Consider the following 12,981-nt stretch of genomic DNA (forward strand, 5'->3'; position numbering starts at 1 on the left):
CCTGACCTCCCTGTCCTTGGCCCTAGGATGCCCTGATCAACGTGATCAGACGGTCTCACCTGCACTTTATCCACTGTCTCGCACCAACCCCACTGCTGGAGAGCAGGACTGGGCAGGGGTCTCCAACGCCACCCCAGCCAGGAGGAGATGAGACTAAGGCAGGCGGGCCTCCAGCCCTGGACATCCCCGCCCTGAGGGTCCAGCTGGCAGGGTCGCACATCATGGAGGCACTGCGACTGCACAGGGCAGGTAAGTGACAGACGGGAACAGAACACCTCGTCCCCGAACCCTCACCGCGACGTGCCCGCCCCCCAGTGGCCGCCCGGAGCCAGGAGCACATTACTCCTGTCAGCAGCTTGGCAGGCTGTATCCTGTGAGGGCAAGGCATGATTCTCCCCATTTCACAGATGATACAGCTGAGGCCAGGAGAAGTGCAGGGACTTGCTCAAGACTTCTGGCATAGACTGGGCTGCAGTTTACGAGTCCAAAGCCCTTATGGTTTCCAGCTCCTGGCCAGCGAAGGCTGAGTCTCCCCCCCTGCTTTTTTTTTGACAGGAAGAGTGGACAGTGAGAGAGAGACAGAGAGAAAGGTCTTCCTTTGCCATTGGTTCTCCCTCCAATGGCCACCGCAGCCGGCGTGCTGCGGCCGGCGCACTGCGCTGATCCGATGGCAGGGGCCAGGTGCTTCTCCTGGTCTCCCATGCGGGTGCAGGGCCCAAGCACTTGGGCCATCCTCCACTGCACTCCCGGGTCACAGCAGAGAGCTGGCCTGGAAGAGGGGCAACCGGGACAGAATCCGGTGCCCCGACCGGGACTAGAACCCGGTGTGCCGGCACCGCAAGGCGGAGGATTAGCCTAGTGAGCCGCGACGCCGGCCTCCCCCTTTTATTTCAACAACTCGTCTGCCTTGGGTTAGGGAGGCGGGGGCGATCATGAGGAGCCATTGCTCCTCTTACACAAGATGCCCGGTGAGGTCTCAGGAAAAGACGACGCTATGAGTCCAGGGCATCCATTACCTGGGGATGCAGGAGGGACCCGAGCATCTGCAGGGAGTGCAAAGTCCTGATGAGTGCGACCGTGAGAAGCAGCCCCAGGAGGTGGGGGGCGAGGGAGCTGAGCAGAGGAGTCAGCAAGGTGCAAGGCAGAGAGGTGGCGAGGCCTGGGGTTTCCAGGGAAGGGTGTTCAGGATGAGCCAGAGTTGTGTGGGGTGGGGCCGAGAACGCCTTGGCTGGGGAAGTGAAGTGGGGGCTCGGGGGTCCTCGAGGGGTTTTCTTCAAAGGACTGAGGAGTTCATACCAGAATTTTATTTTGTGTATTTACTTTATTTGTTTGGGGCGGGGAGAGAGAGAAAGACAGAAACAGAGAGACAGAGAGGGAGAGAGTGTTAGTTACTCCCCAAATGCCTGCACCAGCCAGGCCACGGCCACCCAGGTCTCCCAAATACGTGGCAGGAATCCACCTACAGGAGCCATCAGCTGCTGCCTCCCGGGGTGCATGGTAGCCGCACGTTGGAAGTGGAACCAGAGCCAGGCCTGGACCTCAGGCACAGAGACACGGACGCTCCCAGCAGCATATCAAGCACTGCCCCAAGTAACCACCCCAGATCTGTATTTTAATAAGCACACTGATTTCCTCCATTAGCCAATCCTACACGTCGGGTTTGATGTTAACCCTTCCTGTTCTTTTCAGTGTGTCCCCAAAGGTCACCCCATTGATTCTCCCCCGCCTGCCAGTTACAACTGGCTCAGGAACAGCCATTCTGACCCAGAGAACGGGGTGACTGGGACTGGCTGGGAGCCCTCTAGTGGCCACCGGTGCCCCAGCTTGTGGTCACCACCCCGTCCCCCTCATCCTCGCCAATCAATACTGGAGCCCTGGGCAGCGAAGCTAGGAGCGATGGGGGGCGAAGGTGAGACCCTCACTTTCCTGGGGACAACTCTGATCTTCTCTCCTACCTGCACCACCATGGGCAGGTAGAGATGATGTCCCAGGGGAAGAGTGAGAAGTCACAGCTGGTGGCTTGGTCCCTGTGGCCAATCGATTCCACTCAGGTCTCGGCAGGTGCCCTGGGAGACTGGTGCACCCTTGGAGCCCCTGATGCACACGCTGTGGTCAGGGAACCCCCTTCCTCGGGCCTGGGGCCTCACCGCTGAGCCTGGCCCCTCTCTTCTCAGGCTGGGTAGGTTTCCAGCTAAGCATAGCTTGATGTCTCCTGGTAGAACTTGCCAGTTTCTGTCTCCTAGACCTGGTGTGTTTCCTCTTTTTTTTCTTTTTTGTTTTCTATTCTAAGTCACTTCTGTCTCTATCACACCCACGTAAGATCTATTCGCATGCAGACATATAAATATTTATGATTTTGAATTCATGCATATATTATCTGCACATACACACATACATCCATGGTAGGCACACATCCACGCGGTTTATTGAGTGGCTACTCTGTGCTAGGGACCGTGTTGTCACCTAAAGCCCTTGGTGCAGTGCCTGGCAGGCTGTTGTGCCCCAGTAACCTGTGAATTCAACCGGAATTCCCAGGTCAAACAGTTTTTGTCTTGTCATTGCTCCCTAAACACCAGAGTGGGACAATGGTTTGCATAGCACTTACATTGCATTAGGGATTATTGCTAATGTAACAATGATGAGACATGCAGAGGAGGCTGTGCCTAGGTTATGGGCAAGTACTATGCCGCTTTATATGAGCCACTTGAGTGTCTTGTGTGGAAGTAGCCTAGAGCCCGTCCACCGTGGCTGCCGAGAGATGATTGCATAGCATTGCTCAGTAAGCTAGTCGCACACCTACTGTGTACTGTATACTGAGGGATGCCTACATAGTAGTTGCTCATTAATGATTCCCTGTTGGACACAGCTGAGATCTGGAGTGAGATGGCCTGGGCTTGACCAGTGGTGTGACCCAGAGCACACCTCCCTCTGCTCTCCCATAATAGCCCACATCTCTGAGAGTTGCTGCAGGGGTTGGTGAGTTACTAAAGAGAATGATGTGGGGCCAGTGCCATGGCTCACTTGGTTAATCCTCTGCCTGCAGCGCCGCCATCTCATATGGGCGCTGGTTCTAGTCCCAGCTGTTCCTCTTCCAGTCCAGCTCACTGCTGTGGCCCGGGAGTGCAGTGGAGAATGGCCCAGGTGCTTGGGCCCTGCATCAGCATGGGAGACCAGGAGGAAGCACTTGGCTCCTGGATTCGGATCGGTGCAGCGCCGGCTGTAGCAGGCATTTGGGGAGTGAACCAATGGAAGGAAGACCTTTCTCTCTGTCTCTCTCTCTCACTGTCTATAACTCTACTTGTCCAAAAAAAAAAAAAAAAAAAAAAGAGAGAGAGAGAGAGAGAGAGAATGATGCTTAAAAGAGTGGCTGGGTGTGGAAAAGCACAGAATATCCGTTAGCCGTCTCGCCGTGAACAGGCGTCAGTTGTAATCCTCAGAGTGACCGAGTGAGAAGAGATCTTATTATTCTCATTTGACAGGTAAAGAAATCGAATCATAAAAAGGTGGTATCATTTGTCCCCAGTGATGTAGCTAATCATGCCAGAAATGGGATGAAAATCCAGATAAGTCTGACTTAAAAGTGCATCTGTGAGCTCTCAGGGGTTCCCTGTCTGTGCTGGGTACATCCTGCAAAGCTGGCTGGAGACCCTCCTCCTCCCCCAGGAAGGCTTCCTGGATTAGCGACACACGCCCAGCTTCTTCCTGCTGACTCATGCACTGGCTTACGGTGAAGCCAAGTCTCAGAAGCAGGGTAAGAGGTCCCCAGACCTTTTCCCACCCAGCCGCCCAAGGGGTCTTTCTAAAAGCAACCGCCATGCCCTTTGTCATCAGGAAAAAGGTCCAAACCTTGAGGCCTGGGGTCTGAGTTTGAGTTCCTTTGGGCCTCGTCACTGCTCATCTCTGTCCATCCTCCACCGCCCTGGTTATTGTCACTGCCCGGGTTTGAATCCCAGCTGGGGAAGTTACTCTGCAACCTTGTGTGACGTCCTAGTTAGCACTCGGCGCCTAAGTTCCCACATCTGTAAAAATGGGCACAACAAGATAACCCTCCAAGCACCCCTAGCTCATGGAAGATGTCACCCAGGTGTCACCCAGCCCTTGGTGTCGACTGTCGCTTCGACAGCAGAGCAAACCTTAGATTTCCCCGCTCTGGTCTTTCCTGTACGGCTTCCTCTGCCTCGACTTCCCTTCCAAACCAGCGTCTCCTGGGAAACCGTCGTGGCCCCGTCCAGTGCCATCTCCCATGTTGCTTTCTCTCCGGGGCTTTGGAAGGCCCCTTGTCTGCCCAGTCTCCCACAGTGAGGATTCAGCCGTGTCCACCGTACGTGGTAGGACAGGGAAGCCCTCATTTGCTGCCCAGTGCTGCCTCCCCATGTGCAGCCTGTGGGATAAGAACATAAGTGTTAGACAGGAAAGTTTGCATGGTCCAACAGCTTCGGGAAACTCCAGGCCCAATGGGGCACCCCCCGCCCACAGCAGGTGTTGTCTGAGCCTTGGCCTCAGGTGCTGACACACACCCAGGAGGCGGAAGTGTGCAGCTTTTCCAGACTTTCAGTGGTGCGCTGTGTTGGGTTTGTATTCTGGGCGATGCATTTGGGAAGCGCCGATCAAGTTCAGTTCCTGCAATTAGCAAACGGAGAAACTGCAGCCCCAAGACGTGAGTCCGCAGAGCAAGTTGTAGCCAGGCTGGGAGCAGGACCCCGAACGCCTGTCCGGGTTTCCATCCAGGGCACGGGGCTCGGTCTTCTCATCTGTACTCTGTGTCTCCCTACTCCCCCCAGGCTACGCTGACCACATGGGGCTCACCCAGTTCCGCAGGCGATTCCAGGTGCTGGACCCCCCGCTCCTGAAGAAGCTTGTGTTGGCCTCGGAGGGAGTCGACGAGAGGAAGGTATGTGGTGCTGAGTGCGGAGGGGTTGTGTTCTGGAAACTTCAACTGGGGTCTCATGAGCTCTTGTTCCACTGAGGATTGTCCCAGTGTGTGTGTGTGGGGGGGGGGGTCTCACCCGACGGAATCTGAGAGCAGGGCCTTGGGGGGCAGTGCCGAGGGTGGCATTGGGTCCCGCACCCAACAGTGCCACCTGGGACATCGCCTGTCCCAGAATGGCCCTTCTACACTCTGCATAGAACAAAATGATGAGAATAGCACCACCCGGCTAACAGGGTCCCAAGAAAGACGAAAGGTTACCATTCCCAAAGCAGCCTGAGCTGATGCATGAAAAGAAGTCTTCAGTGTCCAAAAACTGTTTGGGGAGTATCTTTGCGAGGCTGTCCCTCGTTGGCAACGAGTGAGCATCCCCCTCATCCAGGCCTCTGCACCGGCAGTTCCCTCTGCCCGGAGCACGCGCTGTCTATCTCCAGTCTTTGCCTGCCTGGCGTCCTCTTGCTATTCACACCCCAGCTCAACTCTTCTTCTCCAGCACCTACCTTGGCTCCATTTATCTGCGATGATGTAGACACCCTGAGTGTTTTCTGGTTCATGACCGGTACTCAGTAAGCTGGTGAATGAGTGAGTGAATGGATGCACGTTCCGAGCTTTGTAGATTAGACGCCATGTGTCTCCTTTCTCCATCCCTACTGTAAACGCATGGAAAACCATCCATTTCCTCCTGGTGCTGAACTTCCAATAAGTGTTTCTATCGGGGACGGCTGATCAATGGTGACAGAGCGCATCAGACCCTGCGAGGGTCAGTTGCGCCCCCACAGCCCTGCAGGTTGAGTTCCTATGCCCCTTTTGCAAATAGGAGCCCATACAGATGAAGTGACTTTCCTGATGCCACATTGCCGGACATTCGTGGGTTTGCTCCTTGAGCTCAAGGTTCAAGGGAAGGGTGGTTGCCCATGGACCTCAGTGTCAAGCAGAGCGGAGTTTGATTCCCGACTGGGGCTGTGCAAACCTAGGCAAGTAACTTCCGCGTTCTGCCTGCGTTCTCTCGCTTGTAAAGTGGCAGCAGTGATAATGCCTACCTCCATGGGTTCTCTGAGAATGACCTGTACTTGCACAGTGGATATGATTGACACAGGGCACCTGCGACATTGGGAGAGCCCCATAGACATTAGCAGCTATCATCAGCTTCTTCGGCATCGATATCAGCACCACCATCAGCAGCACCTTTCAAGTCCAGGGTCATGGTGACCAAACCACGTAGACCCTGTATTCATAACCTTGTTGAAGTGTTACCTCCTGGTGGGTGTGCCTGTGCGTGCTTGGGACTGTCAGCACTGACATTCTCAGCCTCTGAGTCAGAAGGCCAGAAGAGTAAAGAGAGTTACAATGCTTAGGTTATAATGCTTGGCTCTTCTCTGCAGTGGGCACCGGAGCATAGGCTACCTCCAGCAGGCGACCTCCTCCATTGTTGCTAAATACACACGGTATAAACTTGACCAAGCACTGCCTTCTGCGTGGCCCTCCTAGCTCATGCTGGGAGGGGACAATAGTCTGAGCTGTTCAGGGTGCAGGACTAGGTGAAAACCCATTCCATTTTGAAGGCCTGGCTTGGAGCCACCCACCACTCTGTACTAATCTTCATTTGGGGTTCCTTATCCTTGATCGCCCAAAACTTGGCCTCCCTTCAGGGGGTCTGGAATGGAGTCATTGAAGGGCTCTTAAACTCCTGTGCAGTTGGAAATGGGGCAGGCGTGGAGAGTGGGGGGTTTTCTGTGGGGGCAATGGGTGTAGCATATGGAAGCATTTCTATTCTGGATGACTCAGCAGTTCTCTGTTGTAACCAAACCGAAACCACCCCCGTACACACTGGAGGCCTCGGAAAATGGAAAATTACAAGTGGAATGGACTTGGTTGGGAGTTTCTGCCGCTGCTTCTTCTTTTTATTGGATCACAAATTTCATTTGCTGCACCATAGAAATTCGGGAGCAACAAAAGGAAACACCATCCTGCCTCTTATGAAAAACCCGATAAATATTCATTTGTCGGGCAACGTGATCTGCCATGAATTATACATGAACACGTGTTTGCATGGGCAAACCATCCGCCTCTGTGTGCAAAGCAGTTAAGACCTCAGGATTTAATAAGACAAGTTTGACAGCGAGAAAAGGTCAATATTGTCGTTAAACACTAGTCGGCAGCAGAGGGAATTCATTGTCAGGGCTTCGGCGAAGTCCTCCGTGTGCCCAACATGTGGCTTATAAACAGGGGCTCTTCCTGCCAGGGCTATTTCTCAGCGAACGCTCTTGCTTTGTGGGAACCTGCTGGATCGTTTTGTGTTCCTGAAACAAACAAAAAAGCATGTGCCTTTGGCCACAACGTGCAGACTCTCATGCAGAAAGTTCACGCAGTGTGCAAAGCCTGCAGAGCCACAACCTGCGATCATTCTCAAAAGAGGAAGCCTCCCCGCTCTGGGAATTAGCCCCGTCTCGCAGCCAACAGGGCTGAGCCCAGAACCACCCATGCAGGGAGTGGGGGAGCTGGGGTTCCAACTCAGGCTCTCAGATTCCTCACCCAGGCTCTGTTGTCATCGTCATTGTCGTTGTTGTTGAATACATACACTGTATGCAGTTGATCACCCCCACTGTGAGTATACAGCCTGCTGGCATGTAATGGTCTGTGCCCACTGAACGTGGACTCCCCAAAGCCTCTGCCCCCGGGCTCTCAGCAGCCGCCGTTGACGTCTGTCTCTGTGATTTGGAGTACTCTGTGTGCTCTCTGGACGTGGAGACAGACAGTGTGTGACTCCCTTATTTCACGTAGCGTCAGGTGCTCAGGCACCACCCACGTGGCAGCGCGTTCAGAATTCTGCTCCTTCTGGGGCTCCGTGGTGCTCCTCTGTCTGTGCTCTGCTCACCTCACTGTCCTTTCACCATCGATGGACACTTGGCCAGTTTCCACACTTCAGCTATTGTGAATTATACGCCTGGGAACCTGTGTTTCTTTCATTTCAAACCCTACTTTCAATTCTCTGGGGTATACCTCCAGAAAGACAATTGCTGGATCACACAACAGTTCCATTTTTAATTATTTGAGAAACTGTCATACTGTTTCCCATAGTGGAAACCATTTTACGACTCCGATAATATTGCACAAGGGTTTGAATTTCTCTAAATCCTTGTCAACACTCATGGTTTTCTGGTTCTATTTTAAGTAGCAGCCGTCCTACTTGGTGTCTTCTTGTGTATGTATGTATTTATTTTTTAACTGAACATTAATTATAACATTTACAGCCCGCCACATGATGGCTTAGTGCCTGTATACTTTATGTGCTGGTCTGATCAGGGGACCAATATTTCTCTTTCTTTGCTATTAATTTATTATTGGAGGCTTGGAGCTCCCTGCTCTTTCTTCACAAAATGTAAACTAGGACATTGTAAAACTCCTTACTCTGCCGCGTAATGGGAACGTATTCCTTCTTTAACTCTGGTTTGGTCCCCATTCTCCAAGTTCCCTCTGGAACCCCTCTGCATCCCCACCTCCAGTAACCACCGCTGTAATCAGACTGACTATTCCATTACTAGTTTCCACATACAAAGGAAAACATGCCATATTTGTCTTTCTGTGCTTGCCTTATTTCATTTATGTAATGCCCTTTGGTTCCATTAATTTTGCTGCAAATGTCAGAATTCATTTCTTTGGCTGAATATTCCATTGTGTATAGATACTACATTTTTCGTATCAATTCATCTGATGATGGGCACCTTGGTTGATTCCATATCTTGGCTATTGTTGAGTAGAGCTGAAATAAACATGAGTGTGGGGAGCAACTCGGACTAGACTAAGTTACGGGAATTAAGACTTATTCTATGCATCTGCTCTCCCACAATATGGCGCTGGGAGAGGAGGAAACAGCTTCTACACAGCTGCCTCCAGTTCAACCAATAAACAGCAGGACCTGCTCCTGATTGGAGGAGAGCAGCGTACTCGGCGTGTGGGTAGCAGAGTTGGGATTGGTGGAAGAGGACTATAAAGGAGGAGAGAGACAACATGCACCAGGAACATCTAAGAGGAACATCTATCTGAAGGAACACCTGAGCAGCCCCCGAGAGAGCCGGCCGGCGGTGTGCCGCTCCCCCGCGGAAGTGGGGAAAGTGGCAGGGGGAACCGCCCTTCCACGGAGGTGGAAGGGACGGTAGCCAACCCGGGAAGAACCAGCAGCAAACCCGGGGAGGGCCGAGCAGACAAAAGAACAGCGCAGGGTCCTGTGTCGTTCCTCCATGAAGGGGGGAGCGACATAATGGTGCCGTGACTCGGATATGAAGCCTAGGCAGGGTTTAGTGTCGTTCCTCCATGAAGAGGGGGAGCGACAATGAGCAGGTATCTCTTTGATGCAATGATTCTATGTCCTTTGATATCTACCCGGTAGTGGAACTGCTGTGGAAGTTCTCTTTCCATTTTTAAAAGCAATCTCTGTACTGTTTTCCAAAGTAGCTGTACTACTTTACATTCCCATCAACAGTGTATAAGAATATCCCTTTCTCCTCCTCATCATCAGTATTTGTTACTCTTTCTGATATTGGCTATTCTATCATGGGTGAGGTGATATCTCATTATGGGTTTAAGTTGCACTACGGGTTTAAGTTAGGATTTCACAGAGGATGTCTGAATGGAATCCTCTGAAGTCGGGCCGAGTGACTGATGCAATTCTGCACAGGATGTGCCATTCATGGATAGATACCGATTTCATCCAAATGTAACCACGCACCTGCTTTTCAGTGGGTCCCATACTATGTACCAGAGATACATGGATGGACAGAACACAGTCTTGAGGAGAAAGACACTGATCCATGCGATTTCCATACAGAGCGTTGGCTTTGGGACACTCTGGCAAATGCTACTAAAAGTTCTGATGTTTCCAGTGGATGTGAGGGTGGGGTATTCAGGATTTTGCGTGAGTTGGGTGTTATCAGACAATTTGGGTATAGCGTGCACAACCATCTGCAGTCACAAGGATAAGCGTGGACGGCTTGGTGTAGTTGGAGCATGAGGAATGCCGTGCTCCGGAGCCACCGTCCATCATCGTGATGGTTAGCTGAGCCAGGGCAGTCAGGGATGGTTCACTGAAGGGGGTTCAGCAGGGTCGTGCTGTAGAGGACCTGGGCGATCTTCAGGAAAGATATTAAGGGTGGGATGCCCAGTCTGCCCATTGCATGGTCCTTTCTAGGGAACAGTGTCCTCCAGCCAACATCAAGCTACTCAGGATGACCTTGACACACTCAGGTCTCTACCGTGGCCTTGTCTTCCCCCTCTCATCCTCTGGGGAACCCAGTCCTCTCTCTAGCCTAACCCAGCTGGTTAAGATTATGACGTAACCTGCACTGAAGCCCACTCGAATCCCTGGCAGGTTGATGAAGGAGCCCTTTCAGCTCACTCTGGCCGTGTCCCTCCATCGCTCTGTTGCTGGAGCAGTTGTCAGGTCTCTGATGGACGTGAGGAAACCCTGAGGCTGCCCCTCTTTCCTCCAGAGTATCTACAGTGTTGATTCATTTTATTTTATTTTTAATTATTTATTTATTTGAAAGGCAGAGTCATAGAGAGGCAGAGGCAGAGAGAGAGAGAGAGAGAGAGAGGTCTTCCATCTGCTGGTTCACTCCTCAGATGGCTGCAATGGCTGAAGCTGGGTCAATCTGAAGCCAGGAGCCAGGAGCTTCTTCTGGGTCTCCCACACGGGTTCAGGGGCCAAGGACTTGGGCCATCTTCTACTGCTTTCCCAGGCCATAACAGAGAGCTGGATTGGAAGTAGAGCAGCCGGGACTTGAACCAGCGCCCACATGGGATGCCAGCACCGCAGGCGGCAGCTCCACCCACTACACCACAGCACTGGCCTTGATTCATGGTAGCTTTTCAACCACAGGAAGCATGCAGTCACATAGCAAAGTGTCTGGCACATAGTAGGTGCTTACCAGATGAACGCCATTGGACCTTGGAGTGGGGTTCATGGCAGCAGGTGCTAGAATTCAGCAGCTGAATTGCTCAAAGGGTGAGCGTCCTGTGCCACAGACAGACTCGTCCCATTACACTATACATTGTAGAGTGGGTTGGGACAGTGCTACCCATCCATGGTTCTTCATGATTCCTGTGTATCTCACTGTCTGGTAGACACAGGTCAATGTGAAGTGGCAGCCTTTATGATTTTAGGGTATATTCTTCTTGAACATGGGAGAGAAAACTCTCTGCAAAATCCTAGGATGCAGTTAATGTTTAACTCTTCTATCGATTATTAAGTCAGATATTAAAGCTTCCAACTAGTCCCCACATATTTCCTTTTTTAAAAAAGTGTTAATCTTTTATTTGAAAGCCAGAGAGACAGAGATATACAGACATCGAGGGATCTTCCGGCCGCTGGGTCACTGTCCAAATGCCCACACTAGCTGGGCTGGGCCACACTGAAGCTAGGAGCTTGCACCTCATTTCAGGTCTCCCGAGTGAGTGGCAGAGACCTAACTAGTTGAGACAGCAGCTGCTGCCCCCTAGAGTGCATGTGCAGGGAGCTGGAATTGGAAGTGGAGCTGGGACTTGAACTTGGACACTCTGATATGCAGTATGGACATTCCAAGCAGTGTCTTAACTACTGCACCAAATGCCTGCCTTGTCTCCAGCCATTAATGCTAAATTATCTATATTTGCATCTTACCAACTTTTGTTTTCTGTGCTTTGTGATTCTGTGGTTAGGTGCATATATATTTACAATCACTATGTCTTTCTGATGGGTTAACCCTTTCCTCAATATAAAATGTCCCTTTTTGTTTCTAATAGGGATTTTTCTTAAATGCTGGTTTATCTTATTTAATATAGCAACTTCAGTTCTCTTACATTTACTGTTTATATGGTATCTCATCTCATTTTCCCCTTTCAGCCTATCTTTCCTTATAAACTGTATCTCTTATAGGAAGTATATAGTTGAATCTTTTAGGTATAAGATGCCAGTCTCAGCCTTCCTATGAGAGTCTATGCATTGGCATATAGGGTGGTTAACAACCCTCATTTGTTATTTGTTTTCTGTATGCCACATGTCTCCTTAGCCCTCTCCTCTTTCACTTCCTTCTTTTGCATAAACCAGGTATTTGAATGCTCCTTTATACTGGTTGTTCCAGGGAGTATAGTACGTATTATAACAGTCTGCTTCAAATTAATACTAGCTTAATTCTGGAACATATAAAATCCTTGCTCCAATATAGCTCCATTTCCTCCTCCTACCTTAGTGATTTTGTGTAATATATATATAATATTATACATCAGATCTATATATGTTAAAAACCCAACAGCACAGCTTTATAATCTTTTATTTAATCTACATCTTTTAAATTACTTAAGGGAAGAGAAAAATGTATCTCCATAATCTTTTATATTTACCTGTGTATGTTTTCTGCTCTTCTTTCATTCTTTGAGTATTTGGCTTACCTCTGGTGTCGTTTGCTTCTTCCCAAAGGGCTTCCTTTCACTAAGTAAGGAAGAAAGGCCGAGAGCAGTGAGCTCTCCCAGCCTTTGTTTGCTTGAGAAACTCTTTCACCCTCATTTTTCAAGAGTAGTTTTGCCAGATACAGATTTTTTTTTAAAGATTTATTTGTTTAATTGAGAGTCAGAGTTACACACAGAGAGAAGGAGAGGCAGAGAGAGAGAGAGAGAGAGAGAGAGAGAGGTCTTTCATCCACTGGTTCATTCCCCAATTGGCCGCAACAGCTGGAGCTGCACCCATCCGAAGCCAGGAGCTAGGAGCTTCTTCCAGGTCTCCCATGCAGGTGCAGGGGCCCAAGGACCCAGAGCATCTTCTACTGCTTTCCCAGGACATAGCAGAGAGCTGGATAGGAAGTGGAGCAGCCGGGACTTGAACCAGTGCCCATATGGGATGCTGGCACTGCAGGTGATGGCTTTACCTGATGCCACAGCACCAGGCCCTGCCTACAGAATTTTTGATTGACGCCCTTTTTCCTCGCAGCACTGGCAATGTTCAGTCCCCCTGCATCTGGAGTGCCTTGCTTCTGATGAGCAGTGGCTGTTAAGTGATTAATTGTTTTGCTGTTTCCCTGTCACAC

General features: G+C 50.8%; 1 protein-coding gene across 4 annotated transcripts in view; it reads left to right on the forward strand.

The window, feature by feature from the left end:
- The window catches only part of MYO18B (myosin XVIIIB), a 245,008-nt gene that overhangs the window by 71,781 nt on the left and 160,246 nt on the right, over nt 1-12,981 (forward strand). For all 4 annotated transcript variants that reach the window (XM_070066045.1, XM_070066043.1, XM_070066042.1 and 1 more), the window contains exons 19-20: nt 27-249; nt 4,782-4,891. In XM_070066045.1, the coding sequence (XP_069922146.1) occupies nt 27-249; nt 4,782-4,891 (333 nt within the window). The remainder of the gene's footprint in view (nt 1-26; nt 250-4,781; nt 4,892-12,981) is intronic.

Source organism: Oryctolagus cuniculus, chromosome 21 (assembly GCF_964237555.1).
Source record: "Oryctolagus cuniculus chromosome 21, mOryCun1.1, whole genome shotgun sequence".
Taxonomy (NCBI): Eukaryota; Metazoa; Chordata; class Mammalia; order Lagomorpha; family Leporidae; genus Oryctolagus; species Oryctolagus cuniculus.